This window comes from Myzus persicae, unplaced genomic scaffold (assembly GCF_001856785.1).
Source record: "Myzus persicae strain clone G006 unplaced genomic scaffold, MPER_G0061.0, whole genome shotgun sequence".
Lineage (NCBI taxonomy): Eukaryota > Metazoa > Arthropoda > Insecta > Hemiptera > Aphididae > Myzus > Myzus persicae.
This window is the reverse complement of record NW_019104461.1, coordinates 33,195-48,248: the sequence shown is the minus strand read 5'-3', so window position 1 is coordinate 48,248 and position 15,054 is coordinate 33,195. Positions and strand designations below refer to the sequence as shown.

Sequence of the window (15,054 nt, the reverse complement as noted above, 5' to 3'; positions counted from 1 at the left end):
TATTCTCCATGAAACCAATGACCATGCATATGCCATCGTAAAATGGCTCGACTAAAAAGTTTTAAAACCAAGGCTCAACCATAAACAAGTATAGAATATAGATACTATATACTAATGTACTATTAAAATTCAAAATATCAACAATGTACAATAATATATTATTACTTCATATATTAGTTAACCTTTTAAATAATTATATAGGCAACATAATATACAGTATTACGCTACTATCTTTAACATTGTGGTTACCACAATAGCTCTTATAAATATATCTAAATATATATATATATAATAGCCAGTTTAATCACCGAATAATAATAATATTGTTATCATATTTATCATAATAATGTAATCTTAAAGAACGAAAATCCGTTGTCGAATATATTTCAATAATTGTTTATAAAAAATATTAAAATAAATAAAAATAACACAGATTTCTTAAGTACCTGCTTATTATCAACACAATTCGGAATATCAATCGTACACGATCATCATCATGGAATCCTCCAGTAGTAAAAAGTGAGTGATAAAATTATACTATTCTCTGTCAATTCAGAATGATCCGGTGTTGAAAATAATATTTCAGTATGCTATGCTTTAAACGAATAACAATTTTGCGCTTTCAACGGTGATATCAAACTTAGGGATGTACATGGCTTTCGAGCTTCACTGTACAGCATACACTTTTGCAAACATAACGGGAGAGAGAAACGATTGTTCTCACTAACAAGAAACGTTCCTTGCAATAAAGAAATTAACATTTTAAACAAGAATGAAAGGAGATGCAATGAAGTTGCAGTTAATTATAACATCGATTATGTTGGCTATCAAATTTTTTTCGGTTGTCACATCCTTTGATCATATACAGAGACATATACTAGAGTCTTATGATCTAAAGTCACATCCTTAATCTCAACGGCTTTAACCTTATCTCTTGAGGAATACCAAGGATATTATGAAGAAAATATTCTTGGGTATTGAATGAATAAATAACTTATCGTTTTTTCTTTCTAGATATGGGTTAATTGTTCCTAAAAAACTTTCGGACCTACCGAAGAAGATTACTAATGTGTTTGGCGATGATAGTGATTCTGATAATGAAACATCAAAAAAAAAACCCATTCAAGTAAGTATTTATTGATATAATTAAACTTTGATTTTATAACTATAAATTTTTTTTGACTTAAAATAGTATTTGCATATGAAGTAACTTCGTACTATAACCTACATAATATAATATGCAGTTACAACTTTAATTATTAGATTATTATATAATAAACACCTTTAGTCAAAATATGATAATAATCTAAAATTGAGTATAATATAATATATTATATACAATTTTATACAAAAAAACAATTCCTTCATTCAATATTATTTCAATAACTTATTGGTTATTGTGTATAGATGTATTGAAATGTATGTAATACATACATTACTTACTGATATTAGGTATATTATACATTTTTCTTGTTTATTTAAATCAAAACCATGTTATTTTGATATATATTTGTTTGCTAAACTAATTTAATTTATACATTTTTAGACTAATAACCAAACTAAAGCTCAGCAAAGAAGTGCAAAATTGTCTATTGACAAGGCGCTGAAAGAAGATGCAACAGTTTTTCAGTATGATGAAGTTTATGATGAGATGGAGAAAAAAAAAGAACATACCATTGAAAAGAAGAAAGATGTTAAGGTATGTGTAATGTACTAATATATAACTTATTAATATTTTTTAGACATGTACCTATTAATTTGATTGTTTTCACATTCTAGCCACGGTATATACAAAATTTATTAGTCCAAGCAGAGAAACGTAAGGTTGAATATGAACGTAGAAATGAAAGGTTAATTCAAAAAGAAAGAGAAGCTGAAGGAGACCAGTTTAAAGACAAAGAAGCATTTGTCACTGCTTCATACAAAGCAAAACTGGAAGAGTTAAGAAAACTGGATGAAGAAGATTTAAAGTTTTCCATGATTGAAGACATTAATGATGTAACAAAACAAAAAGACATGGGTAGTTTTTACAGACATTTGTTTAAAGAAGAATTGTGCAAGAATGAAAATGATAAAACTGATGAAGTGAAAAAGTCAACAAAGAAATCTGATGCAAGCCGCCAATATAGAAAGCGTGCTTCTTCAAACACTTCAGATGATGATAATGCTAATGATGATAGAGATACTGACCTATCTGAATCTGATTCATCAGTGGATTCAAAGCGTAGAAAAATTGAAATTTGTGACGATAAAAAATCTTTAGAAGAAAATGTAGACAAGCCCGTGGTAAAATTAAAAGAGTCAACAACAGAAATAGCTAAGGTAATGGATACAGCACCAAATGAAGAATTAAAACCAAAACCAAATGAAGAACCAAAACCAAAAGAAGAAACTAATGAGATACCTAAAGACAAAAAGGTGGAGAAAAATGAAAGTAAACCGAAAGAAATTAAACCTAAAATAAATATTTGGTTAAAGAGGACAGTTGGTAATATTTTTGAAGAAGCACGTCAAAGATATTTCCAAAGACAAATGGCTAATCTACAGGGTGTTAGAACTTAGGATTTACATATAATTTTTTTGTCATTAAGAACATGCATACTATAAGATAAATAATAAAAATATATTTATTATCCATAAATGTTTTTATACTTTATTAATAAATGTTTTTTTCTTTTGAATCATAAAATAATTTAACACAAAAAAATATATTTTTAAACATTAAAATAAAAAAATATTGTTAAAAGTACAATAATAAATGGCAGATGTATAATTATCACAGTAGTTTTGAAATTATGGCAAATTAATAGAAATTACCCTGTAAAGTGATATTTATCATCCACAATAGGATTTGCAATAATAAAATTGTATTTATAATATAAAATTCAAAAAAAAAATATATTTCAATAGGAACATTTTTGGAATGCTAAAATAATTTTACTTGAGATGAAGCAATGATAAATAATTTAATAAGTATTTTCATAAATAAAATAGAAGACAATACATAATTTTAAATAAAAAATGATAATGAAGTGTCATTTTAAACTATTCATTGTCTTCTTTATCTGTATAAAAATGAAGACTATGAAAGTATATAATATATAAGCATTTATATAAACTTTTCTTGTTGTAAAAATACTTTTTTTGTGTATAAAAATAGTAAAAGTATATTTGCAGTAAGAAAATTATATAATAAGCATTAAATATATGTGTATCACAGACATTAGTTTGATTTAAATTTGTATTGTCTTCTTAATTTTATAAAATTATTTGAAAAATGTTATTAGAATTAGTAATATTTAAGTTTATACAAGATGATTCACTAAGCATAATGGTTATTTAGTGGTAGGATAATATAGTTATAGCTATTCCACCACAAAAGATCAGAAATACTTGATGAATTCCCTTGTATTTACTTAAAGTGATATAACACAATATTAAAGTTCTGTAGAGTTGTTAAAAGCCATAACACATTCTTTGCTACACAAGGGGCGCTTTTCCTTTTTAACCGTGAACTTTTTTCCTAAAAGCGATGTGTAACACTGATAACATTTAAAACATGCTGGAGACTCATGCCAGCTCAAATCTTGCCAACCAATCCTATTATCACCAGCCATTATAATATTTTGACAGGTTTCGCATTTCTAAACAAAATTTTAGATACTCATATATAAAAAATATACTGCATTTTAAAAGTATTGTAATGACTGATTTACATACTTTTCCATATTTTGTTTGATAGCAATCCAAACACACAGGTTGTTTTTCAATTGACACATATTCTAATCCAGCTAATGGTTTGTCACATTCAAAACAACAAAAATGTCGAACATGATAGGTATGTTCCTCGGCAATTGTATACTCTTTCAAAAATATTAACTAGAAAAAAAAATATACAGTCCAATGACAACTATTTTATTGAAATGTAAATTATAATAGTGCTATCTCACTTCATCACAAGCATTACATCGCGGTATATTTAAGATTTCTGCATAATGTCTACCACAATAAACATTCCCATTGAAGTAAAAGTATACTAGATCAACTAACAGTTCCTATAAAAAAATATGATTGTTACTAAAGTAAAATATTAACCATGTATTTTATAAAACTTACCTCGCATGTAGCACAAACAAAACATGATGGATGCCAAAATACTTCTTTACCAGTGCGTTCAGCCATAACAGCAACTTGACCTGGCATAACATTCTTATTACATTGCTTACAACGCAACTCTTGTCCGTCTGATAATATACATATATCAGCATTAGATGTTGGGAATGCATTAGGACCTTCTGGGAGTGGATTTTTTAATGATTCTCCAGTATCTTTATCACGCAGCGTAGGTGAGTAATTATCATTCTGAATATTCGAGGAGAAACTTGTCTGTTGTTGGGGTAAAGTTTCTGATACAGCAGTGTTTGAAGTTGGCCATTGTGAAGTAATAATTTGCCTGTCACATTCAGCTGGATTGTTATTTACAGTGTCTAAAATATTGACTTCTGGTTTGTTACTTCCAGAATAGCTTTTGATCCCAATAAATGTACTTGGTGTCTTTAATTCAGAATTGGATAACGGATACAAAATTTCCGGAGGAGGAGGTGGAAATTCTTCTTCAAATTGTTGGTTATAAGTTTTTTTAAATGGTTTGGGTGTAAAATTCATATTTTTAAACATTGGAATTGGATTATGAGTGTTATCGGTAAGTTTTTTGACCAAGCCTTGACCAACAGCATTCTCTTTTAAATTTTTCAAATAAGAACCCATAGCATCAGCTTCTTCGATGGTAAGATTATGACAGACGTTTGCATTGAAATCATGTAAAGGAACCTGTTTTTCAAGCTGTTTGCGTCTGTAAAAAGCTCCTTCACTACCACTAATAGGTAATTTGTCAGATGGTAACAACTGCATGTATTCTGAAGCTAGATCTTTATGAACATTTGGTGGGACCCAATCAAATTTAAATTCATTTTGATTTTGATCAGTTTCTAGTTTTTTGACGAATTGATCATCGGGTTTAATAATCATATTCAACACTGAAATAAAAATGTAAGCCAATACTTAATATACACGCATAAACCTATTTATTTTGCAATACTATACCTGCTTTTATTGGTTGGTAATTTGATTTTGAATCATTAAATAAAATATCTAACTGTTTATACTGATCTTCATCTACAATGTTATGTTCTTCCCTTTTACATTTACAATTCCTACACACCTTTCGCCAAAAATGTAAATCCAAGCCAGGACAAGCATCTCCACATTTTAAACAACTTGAACCAGATCCAACTTCATGAGCTAATTTATGAAACTGAAAAATTAAGTAATTAACTATAGAGTTTAATATAAACATAAATTAAGTAATTAACTATAGAGTTTAATATAAACATAAATTAAATATTGTAATTAGATAATACCATTGATAAAATATACTTTCAACGAATTGCATTTTATTTTATTTTTTACCCATTGATGAAATATAAAAATCAAAAATTGCCCAGAAAACACTAATAAAAACCTAATCTATTAGGGTAGGTTGATAGGTATACCTATTTATTTTAGTATTTTTTACAATGTATATAAATCTGATACCAAACTACCAATGTTTAAACACAATAGAAGGGAGGGAGGTTATAAATCATAATTAACATAAATAACAAATTAAAAGCTTTAAAAATGTTTCATCCAATAATTTAACTGTTGAGCCATCACTGTATATGAGCTATAATCAGGGCAAAAATTATTTGAATATCTTTAAATTATTATAATAGTATTATAAATATTGCTTAATATCTAGTTATTAATTAAGATGAGTAAGCCCTAAGTAGCTAAAAAAAATTTTAAAAAAAAAATGGTGCAGACCTCTTAAAATAAAAAAAATTTGAAACAGATGTTACGTAGGTAGGTATCTTATCTGAAAAAAGATTATTAAGTTGGGTGGTTCAGTATTCTGGTTACCGTGACTGTAGATTAGCATACTAAGTATGGAATTCACATTTAACTTAGGTGAATTGAGTGTTCAAATACAAGTATATTTATTATTTTGTTGTAAAATAGTCGAATAAAGAATTTATTATAATAAATAACGTAAATTTTGTATGAACATACTTTTTTGTGTTTATTCTCCAACCTCGAAACCCATTCGGGCGTCTTAAAGTGTTCTTCCGGTTCCAAAGCCATTGTCCAAAGTGAATTTTGTGGAATCGATTTGTGATTTTAACTAGGTTTAATAGTGTTGGAACTGCGAGGAAAAAACGAATCGATCTTTGGAAATATTGTATGCACTATTGGCGTAAAAACAGAGTGCGAATCTTAACAGCCATGCACGGAGCAAACGGAAGCTGAGTGACGAAACAATGAATCATCGTCATAGTAGATTAAGTTTATCGAAATAATGAGTGGAAGAAAAAACGAACGAACGGTTAGCAATAGTAAATACCTATTAAAAAATGTATTGATACTGTATAAAGTATAAGTTGTTTACGCACCTCCCGTCAGGGGATGACGTCAACGACGAAGAATTTCAATGTAACTGAACAGTTGAACAATACCGACTGGCGGCTACAGTCTACAGAGTAGTGTGAGTAGTGAGTACCGACGAGGCGACGACTTGCGATAGTCGAGTCGTGGTCGGGGACACGATGAACAGAAGGGGAGAGACACGAATGCGTAATGACGATTGAAATTTGCCTCACTACGCGAGCTCGTTGTTTAGTTTTAGTGCCTTATGGGCTTATTAGTTAATAGTGGTTGCTGAAGTGCTGACTAGTGCTGAACTGTCAACACCAAGTGCCAAGGCCAACTGACAATTTTTCTATTTACATTATTTCGTCAAGAGTGCCTCTGTTGTCCTCTACCAATCAAGTTATAAAGCAATTTCGTATATTCATCAATTTGTCACGGCCATAAACTATTGTTTGGACCGGCTTGGCAGCCGATAAGGAGATAATTAGTAAATGATAAAATTGATAGCGTTCAGTCAAACAGTCTTTTTTAAGATAATATCTTTTGATCGTTTGAACACTGTCGTCTGCCATCACGGATATACCTAGATGGCTAGATCTATATTATATTATGTGCTGTTCGTAGTTCAGACCATGACTTAAATATACTATACGATATGCTTTGTATACATATTCAGAAACTTACTTAAGGGGCGCTTAGAACAAAGCGGTAATCGGAAAAAAGCCCCCAAGGCTTAGATGTTGGATACAGCTGTCAAAAATAATAATAAATAATAATAATAATATATAAAATTGGAATGATAATTATTATAATATTATATAAGTCAGACCTCAGTTCTGCATAAAATAAAAAGCATTAGACCTTAGAACATATTTTACTAGTTAATCAGTTCGCCTGAGGATTTATTACTCACAGATCACAGCTGCTAAAAAATCTCCAATGGTTAGGTTATTTTCATTTTGTCTTTTAATTAACCTTTTTGTTGTCTTTGATGTTGACAGTTTTATTGAGGCCCCTTTTTGTACTTCTATCTTCGGGCTCACTTTTTTTTTCATGTTTCAACCAACAGCCGTGGGAACACTGGGAACTGCTTTCGCATTCTTCCGCGAATCTTTCGGATTCACCTTCACTTGAAGCATATTGAATGCTAACCTTGCTCAATCGGTGTTAATTTCGTTTTAATTTTTCAAATCAGTTTCCATATTGTGGAATGTTTTTGACCAACGAGTTTGAGAACCTATTGTCATTTGTCCCATCCTTCAACAATGTTGTTGGTTCTGACTTCTGTTACACTATAACAGTATGGTCAGTATTTTCATAATTTCCAAATCAGTCAGTCGGTAGGTTTTACATCGTAATACAGTTAATTAAGAGGACATTACACCGACATTAAACGTCTTCGTTTAAGATGTACAACTACGTGTAAATAAACTTTGCTAACTCAACAAAGCAAATTTTGGGGATTATTTTTCTAGTTTCGAACCAAGCTGCAGCCCCCCCCCCCCATATATTACCGTAACACTGACTTTTATGATTTATTTATAACAATCAAAATTTAAATAACTACTTATAGACTATAATGAGTTATGGTATAAATAATTTATAATCTTAAAAAAAATGAATATAAAAAACGATGTAGCAAAAAAACTGAATTTATAATTTAAATTAAATTACGATAAAAAAATTAGCCCCCCGTGGGCTATTAGGTAACTGTCAACTGATAGGTTCGAGCCTTCAAAGTTGTGGAGCCGTTGACATACATAATTTGACATAATAACATTAATAGGAAGGCTTCCAGCCAGGGGCGCAAGTTCAATAAAAAAGGCGGGGGTGCTGAAGCCCCTTTATTTTTTTTCATATTATCTTATGGTTGTGGATGCCTGCATAATGACTATTAAAATGAAAATAAATATGAAAAATATTGGGGGTGCTAAATTCGAAATTGGGGGTGCTCAGCACCCCCCAAATTGCGCCTATGCAGTTCCAGCAGTGCCACCTGACCAGAAATTAAGGTTACAGACTTTAAGTATAAAATAGGAACATATTATCAAATTGTGCATTTCTGCAGACACAGAAACAGAAAAAAAAACCCATTGCAATTACATTGATTAAACTATTGTAATGTCATTGTATGATATTATGATCCATTGTTATATTATCAAGACTATGCGGCCGCGGCGTAAGCGATAGGTATTAGGTACCTCTATCAAGTTATACCTACGACTACACCTGTAATAAAAACGATTGCAATACCTAGGTACCACCCTAGGTACCTATTTGAAAGAAATTTAAAATTAACAGTTTGATAAACATATTAATATCGACAGGATATAATACGATAACGGATAAAACGTGTGTGCTGCTAAGAGTCTAAGACCACGTACATCGTGGTGTTTAAATTAAACTGAAGACGCTTTGAAATAATCTTATTTCACGCATTAGAAAAAATAACAGATTATGAATTTAAGTTATAGGTATGGGCAGGCACGTATACAAATAACAAATGTCATTTCGGAGGTTCATAAGTTAAAAGATTTTTAAATGAATTACTCTTCAAAACAAATATGTGAACATTTTCTTTTTTTTTGCGGGGGAGGGGGGGTGAACCTCCAAACCCCCCTAAAGCTCTAAATATGTGTTTAGTTATAGGAATCAATTTATATTATTGGTAAATAGTCGATAACATAAGGGTTGATTTTGGATTCTGAGCGGAACAATAAATGTTTATGTGTGTTTATACTTTATGAGAAGTAAAAATCTTTAACTTTTAGGGTGCTTTTTGTATTTTACACGTAATCATGTATGATATAATAATTCAATATCAACAATAATAATAAATTATAAATATCAATCATAGACATTACTACATTAGGTATATAAAACAACTACATGGTGGAAAGCATACACATTCCCACAGGAAAGTTGAAGTCGTACGGCTATAGGTCAACAGGGCAATGTTAACAAAATAACTTAATAGATAATACACCTACACATATTTATATAATACGAATATTTGTATATTTTTAACCATGCAATTTTTGCTGTTGGCGTATGGCTGCCCGACTTCAATATCCTGTAGTCGTCTATCTAGTTGTTTTATATGTCTATGATATCAATTTATCATATAATATTCTGTATGTTTTTTGAGACACATACGAACATATTAAATATGAACACCTATCAATATATGTAACACACATATACATTGTATAGTATACATAAAACATTAAATGGGTAGTATTCAAGAAATGACCAGTATTTAAACTAGATAAACTCTTAATTAGTTTAGATAGTTGAGGTTCTACTGTACAATATTTTCTTTCATAAAAAATAAAAATCTCTGAAATCGCAAACGAACCCAGTGTACATTTTTTACTTCCTGGTTTGTTGATACATACATTTTTGTTTGTTTGAATAAATGGTAACCACTAACAAACATACATCAATAGTTTTAAAGTAAAGTTACCAATAACAAATGTAATACTTGGAAATATTAATATTTATTTACATTAATTTGAGTAAACATAGTTAAATATTATCATTAATAAATAGAAATAACTTTGTTTTCATCAACTTCCATTTCTTCATTTTCTGCTTTAACTTCTTCTTTCACTTCATTTATTTGTAAATTAGCCAACCTCTTTACAACCGCTAGAGTATATTTGTTGTAATCGCAACTGCAAAATGATAAAATATTGAATTTTTGATATTCTTTTAAATAATTATTCATAATTATAAATACAAAGTAAATGCATTGAATTAATGCAATAATGCCATTACAAATAATATAGTCAGTAACTCTGCCTGATTCTTTTAACAACAACTAACATGAGTCTACTGTATTATTTGACAAAACAAATACTTACACTTTAGATAAATCCGTATATCTTTTTGATAAATTTTTGTAGAGGGTTAAAATTATGGTCTGATGAGGTTGATATGAGTTTAGCAAGAACATTACCCACTGCACATAAAATTCTATGTGTGTTGTAGATCCCAAGAGTATGGAAATGTGTTTGGTAATTTTTTCAGCATAAACTTTTGGCAACGAAACTACAGTCAGTTCAACTATAATAAATTGTTGAGTATAAAGTACATATTATTATATTGTTTTTCAATACTTAGAAACTAACTAAGGTACTTACTATCTTTGGATGGTATGGATTCTAATATTTCAGTAATGAGGTTTGGTTCATTGAGACGCAATGCCATCATTAATGCTGGAAAATAAATATTTAAAAACTCAATAGTAGAAAATATACACAATTATAAATCCAATTCACCTGACGAATACTCTTTTTTGTGCAAAGTGTCTCTTGTTGTCTTTGTAGTTATTCCTAGTTCCAAAAGGAAGGGGTCAAATATGAACCCATTATTAAGTGAATATACCAAAACACCTTCTGTGGTAGCTGCTGACCACGATAAACCTAATTAAAAAGTAATGTTAGAAAGATCTCTAAAAAAATCCACATTCATTATTACCTGTTGGAGAAAACTTGACATCGAAAACATTAACTTCTGGCTTAAATGTTCTTGCTGCCAAATCACCTTTATGCACACCAGGTAATTTTAATTTAACATTTCCCCCTTCTCTTGTTTCACGTTCTTCAATTAGATCTATGTTTCCAAATTCTGTCATTTTACGTCGGTTTACAACATCCTAATAATATTATAATATAATATACATGCATATCAATATAATATAATGAAATTGTATATTTTCTGCTTAAATTACTCACGAGTACAGCATCAAATGATTGATTTTGTGTAATCTCAAATTTTTTCAATAAAATACCTTCAGCAACATTATATATACAAACATTTTTGGACTGGCCCCCAGCAATAACAAACTGCCCATCCGCTGAATAACATACAGAGTTAAAGGCCCTATAGAAAAAAAAAAACTCTTATTTGATATGACAAAAATTAAAAATATAGTGTTTTGAAATATAGGCATGTGCAGACTTAAAGTTCAGCGTGTTCCTAAAATTATAAATGAGTTAGGTTTTTGCCGTTAAGGGATAGCTAGAGGATAGTGAACATTATTTTAGTTTTAGCCCCTCCAAAATTCAATCTTATACTCTTCTAAATACAGAAATTAAGAGCTGACCTCAGCGACTCGTTGATCATAACCACTGCTTTAACCATCGGGTTTCAAAATTTTACAAATCACATCTCGTATATAGTGAAAGAACAACAAATTAACACTGACCGGTGACTTAGTCAAGCTTTCAATATACGTTAATAATAGTAACTAATTGTAAAATTCTTTTAGGTTAAATTTGATAGATAAAAGCTCAGGCTTTATGGTTGATAACTAATACTGAAAATTGGTATTTGGCACATGACGGTGGGCAGTCATTTTTAGCGTCCGCGACGATAGTTGCATAAATGGTAGATAAAGGATCCCAGGTAAATTGTTGGGTAGTTATCAAACATATTCTGCACATACTTAAGGCTGATTATTAATCAACGTTTAACTATATAAGGAGCTATACTTTGCTTGAAGATTTTTTTTAGCTGTGATGAGATCAGTATCTGTTCGACCACTTCCAAGATCATTTCTACCCTCAATGCTCGCAACTTGAGTTGAAGTACGTACATCGAAAAATAATAATTGACCGTCCAATGTAGCAACAACTACTTCTTTTCCATCAGGTCGAAATGCAACACATAAACCTGAGTAATATAAATGCCAGGTCAATAAATATCTATCTTGTATAACAACCTAATTAATATATTAGTTACCATCAGCAAACAGTTGTATAGTTTCATGATCAGATGCATTTTCAACAGCATTCCAAATACGCAAAGTCTTATCCCAACTAGCAGTCACCAGTGTAGTACTAGAAATTATGGGACTAAATTCTAAGCTTACTATTGGACCTTCGTGTCCTGACAAAACCTAAAATAATATTAATTAGTAAATTGTTGTAATGTTCTTAGTTATCAGTATTTTAAATATAATTACTTCTAAGAGTTTGCCGATTTTCATAGACCACAGGTATGCTTCAAAAACATCTTGTCCACCTGCAGCTATAAACTCTCCAGTAGAGTCAATAGATACACAACTAAATTGCACTGGCCGAGGAGACACAAATGTTTTGAAGTTTCGGTATCTAAGACAAAAATGTATAGTACATAATAGTATACAATTATTGATAAACAAATTATTACCTAATGAGATCAAAAGCTCGCACTGTACCATCCAGAGATGCAGATACAATAAATTTTTTGTTGGGAGCAAATACTATGTCAGTAACAGTACTTGTATGTTCTGAGAACGTAACAAAGCAAAATCCTGATTGGTTATTCCATATTTTTACCTAAAAATAAAATGTATTATAAGAATTTTAAGAGAATATGATTGCCAATAACTATTGTATCTGTCATAGACATAAAATGTATAGTAATGTTTATTAATCTATTACTTTTCCATCTTCACCACCAGTGGCTATATACACAGAGTCAGCTGAGTATGTCAAACAAGATACTTCAGAACCATGGGCCTGTTGTTTCATAACATATGTTTCACTTTGCCATTCCCAAACCAATAATTGACCATGTCCTTTACAGCCAATTGCAATCCAATCACCAGCATTATTCAATACTATTGTACTAATACTGGTTTCTGAAATACTAACAAAATAAATCAATAAATAATGTTTAAAGATAAAATGGAAGTTAACCAACTTTAGAGAGTGAATAAGTGATTTCCCAACAGTTTCAAAAATTAAAAATGATCCGTTTGAGAAACCAGTTACAAGGATTTTGACCTTTTTATGATAATCAGCAGCAGTCATTTTCAAATTGTTATGTTCATCTTTTATAAAGTCATTGAGATAATGTGTTGACAATTTACGGTAACTCAATAAATTTTTACTATCTATCTTGACTTGTTTTTGATTATATTTTTCTGAATTAAAATTAAACACAAAATAATTTTAAAAAACTAATTAATTTTTTTTTTAGTAAGTACCTTCTTTATTCATTACATAACGTTCTCTGTCTTCTCCTTTAGATAAATCAATTTCATCTTCTTCTTCATCATCATTTAATTTTAACCGTTTACTTTTGGTTGATTCTATAGAAACCATTTGATTTAAGGATAGTGAACATTGCCAAACAGATAAATGACCATTTCTGTAATTTAAATTTAAAGAATTAGTTAATTTATAAAATAATTTAAAATCTAGTCCATAACATACCTAGCAACAACCATTAAGTCCAATGAATTTTCTTCAAAAAATATTCCCACAATAGTATCAGGATGCCCAGTTAATGAATATGGTCGAAAATTTGAGTAATTTCCAATTGTATACAGCCTCACAGTAGCATCTTTACTGCCTACTGCAAAAATACTGAAAAATTGAAAGAATATGTAAGTGTTCGAGGTTTATATTATAGGTAAAGTTATCATTACACTGAGGTAAGTTTTTATTAGGTAAGTAGACAGCTGCCATATGTTTTAGGCACCATGCAATCATAAACAATTAGTAAAATAAAGTGGTGTAATAAAAAATGAGTGGTATACCCAATAACCATAAATTTGTTAGTAAGATTTTTTTATTTAAGTGTTGTCATAATTATTCTTTGATGGTCAAAATTTTATGATATACCTTGAATCGTCAGTCCAAGCAACATATGTGGTATCACCAAGAATATCGCTGAAAACACGTTCCAATGCAAACTGATTGAACTGTCCAATAAAATGACCAGGTGTTTGCAGTATAAAAACTGAAAACAGATTTAACGTTACACTTCAAACTTCATACAAGTAAATGTTTAAAGTGAATACATTCACTTGTAAAAAATAGATAACTTACTTTTGTTGAGTTTACAAGCAGCTATATGTTTTCCATCAGGACTAAATTTCAGATGAAGCACTCGTTCATTGAAACGATACTTGTGAATCACTCTATTGCTTACTAAGCTGATTAAATCCGCTTCTCCAACTAGGCACAGGAAATAAAATTAAAATAAAAATAATTTTTTAGGTTTTTAAATATATTTACAATACCTTCATTTACAGCAAACAAAAGATTGCCGTCTGGTGATAGAGCTATTTGTTCATAATTGTGTGAGCTTTCCACTGGTAGTGTAAACGATGTGTTACTAAAATGAGGTACAAATTACATGTCAACACAATAATTTAAATATGGAGGCTTATAATATTATACTTCTTCAGATCAAATTTTGATATCCGATTTCCTACTGGACTGATGACTGTATTTCCATCTGGTGTGAAAATTAAATTTCCTTCACGATAAACTGTTCCAAGAACGTTGGAAAACTAAATCAGAAAAAACCATAATAACTTGTAAAAAGATTATTATATTATAATAGTAGAATACTTTAACGAGTTATACCTTGTAATTAAATCTCATCGTACACCGTAGGATAACCAATATAATAATAATTATATTCTGTTAAACAATAATTAGAAAATAAAATTATATTATTACACCAATTTTTATACTTGTACACAAGCAGCTAAGCAGCATGAACTAACAACAAGCAGTGGTAAGCACTATATAAGCAGTAAGCACGTGGATCGAATTCTGTTATCAGCCTTATCATAATATT

General features: G+C 29.9%; 3 protein-coding genes across 3 annotated transcripts; 1 reads left to right on the top strand and 2 right to left on the bottom strand.

Moving 5' to 3' along the window:
• The first annotated feature begins 332 nt into the window (after positions 1 to 332).
• Positions 333 to 2,566, top strand: LOC111042336 (nuclear speckle splicing regulatory protein 1). The gene is made up of 4 exons (XM_022326911.1): positions 333 to 519; positions 1,015 to 1,126; positions 1,547 to 1,699; positions 1,780 to 2,566. Exons 1-4 carry the CDS (start codon positions 497 to 499, stop codon positions 2,560 to 2,562), a joined length of 1,071 nt encoding a protein of 356 aa, XP_022182603.1. The 5' UTR covers positions 333 to 496; the 3' UTR covers positions 2,563 to 2,566.
• An 824-nt stretch (positions 2,567 to 3,390) lies between these two features.
• Positions 3,391 to 6,918, bottom strand: LOC111042335 (testin). The gene is made up of 6 exons (XM_022326910.1): positions 6,112 to 6,918; positions 5,104 to 5,314; positions 4,117 to 5,036; positions 3,951 to 4,055; positions 3,721 to 3,879; positions 3,391 to 3,644 (listed from the first exon to the last, which is right to left on the bottom strand). The coding sequence occupies exons 1-6, from the start codon at positions 6,181 to 6,183 to the stop codon at positions 3,438 to 3,440; spliced, it is 1,674 nt and encodes a 557-aa protein (XP_022182602.1). The 5' UTR covers positions 6,184 to 6,918; the 3' UTR covers positions 3,391 to 3,437.
• A 3,028-nt stretch (positions 6,919 to 9,946) lies between these two features.
• Positions 9,947 to 15,015, bottom strand: LOC111042333 (periodic tryptophan protein 2 homolog). Its single transcript, XM_022326908.1, has 19 exons — positions 14,838 to 15,015; positions 14,649 to 14,761; positions 14,489 to 14,583; positions 14,295 to 14,423; positions 14,088 to 14,205; positions 13,677 to 13,829; positions 13,448 to 13,611; positions 13,162 to 13,384; positions 12,900 to 13,107; positions 12,646 to 12,794; positions 12,440 to 12,587; positions 12,217 to 12,373; positions 11,967 to 12,147; positions 11,208 to 11,355; positions 10,951 to 11,128; positions 10,752 to 10,895; positions 10,614 to 10,688; positions 10,335 to 10,536; positions 9,947 to 10,145 (listed from the first exon to the last, which is right to left on the bottom strand). The coding sequence occupies exons 1-19, from the start codon at positions 14,853 to 14,855 to the stop codon at positions 10,010 to 10,012; spliced, it is 2,739 nt and encodes a 912-aa protein (XP_022182600.1). The 5' UTR covers positions 14,856 to 15,015; the 3' UTR covers positions 9,947 to 10,009.
• Between the last annotated feature and the right edge of the window lie 39 nt (positions 15,016 to 15,054).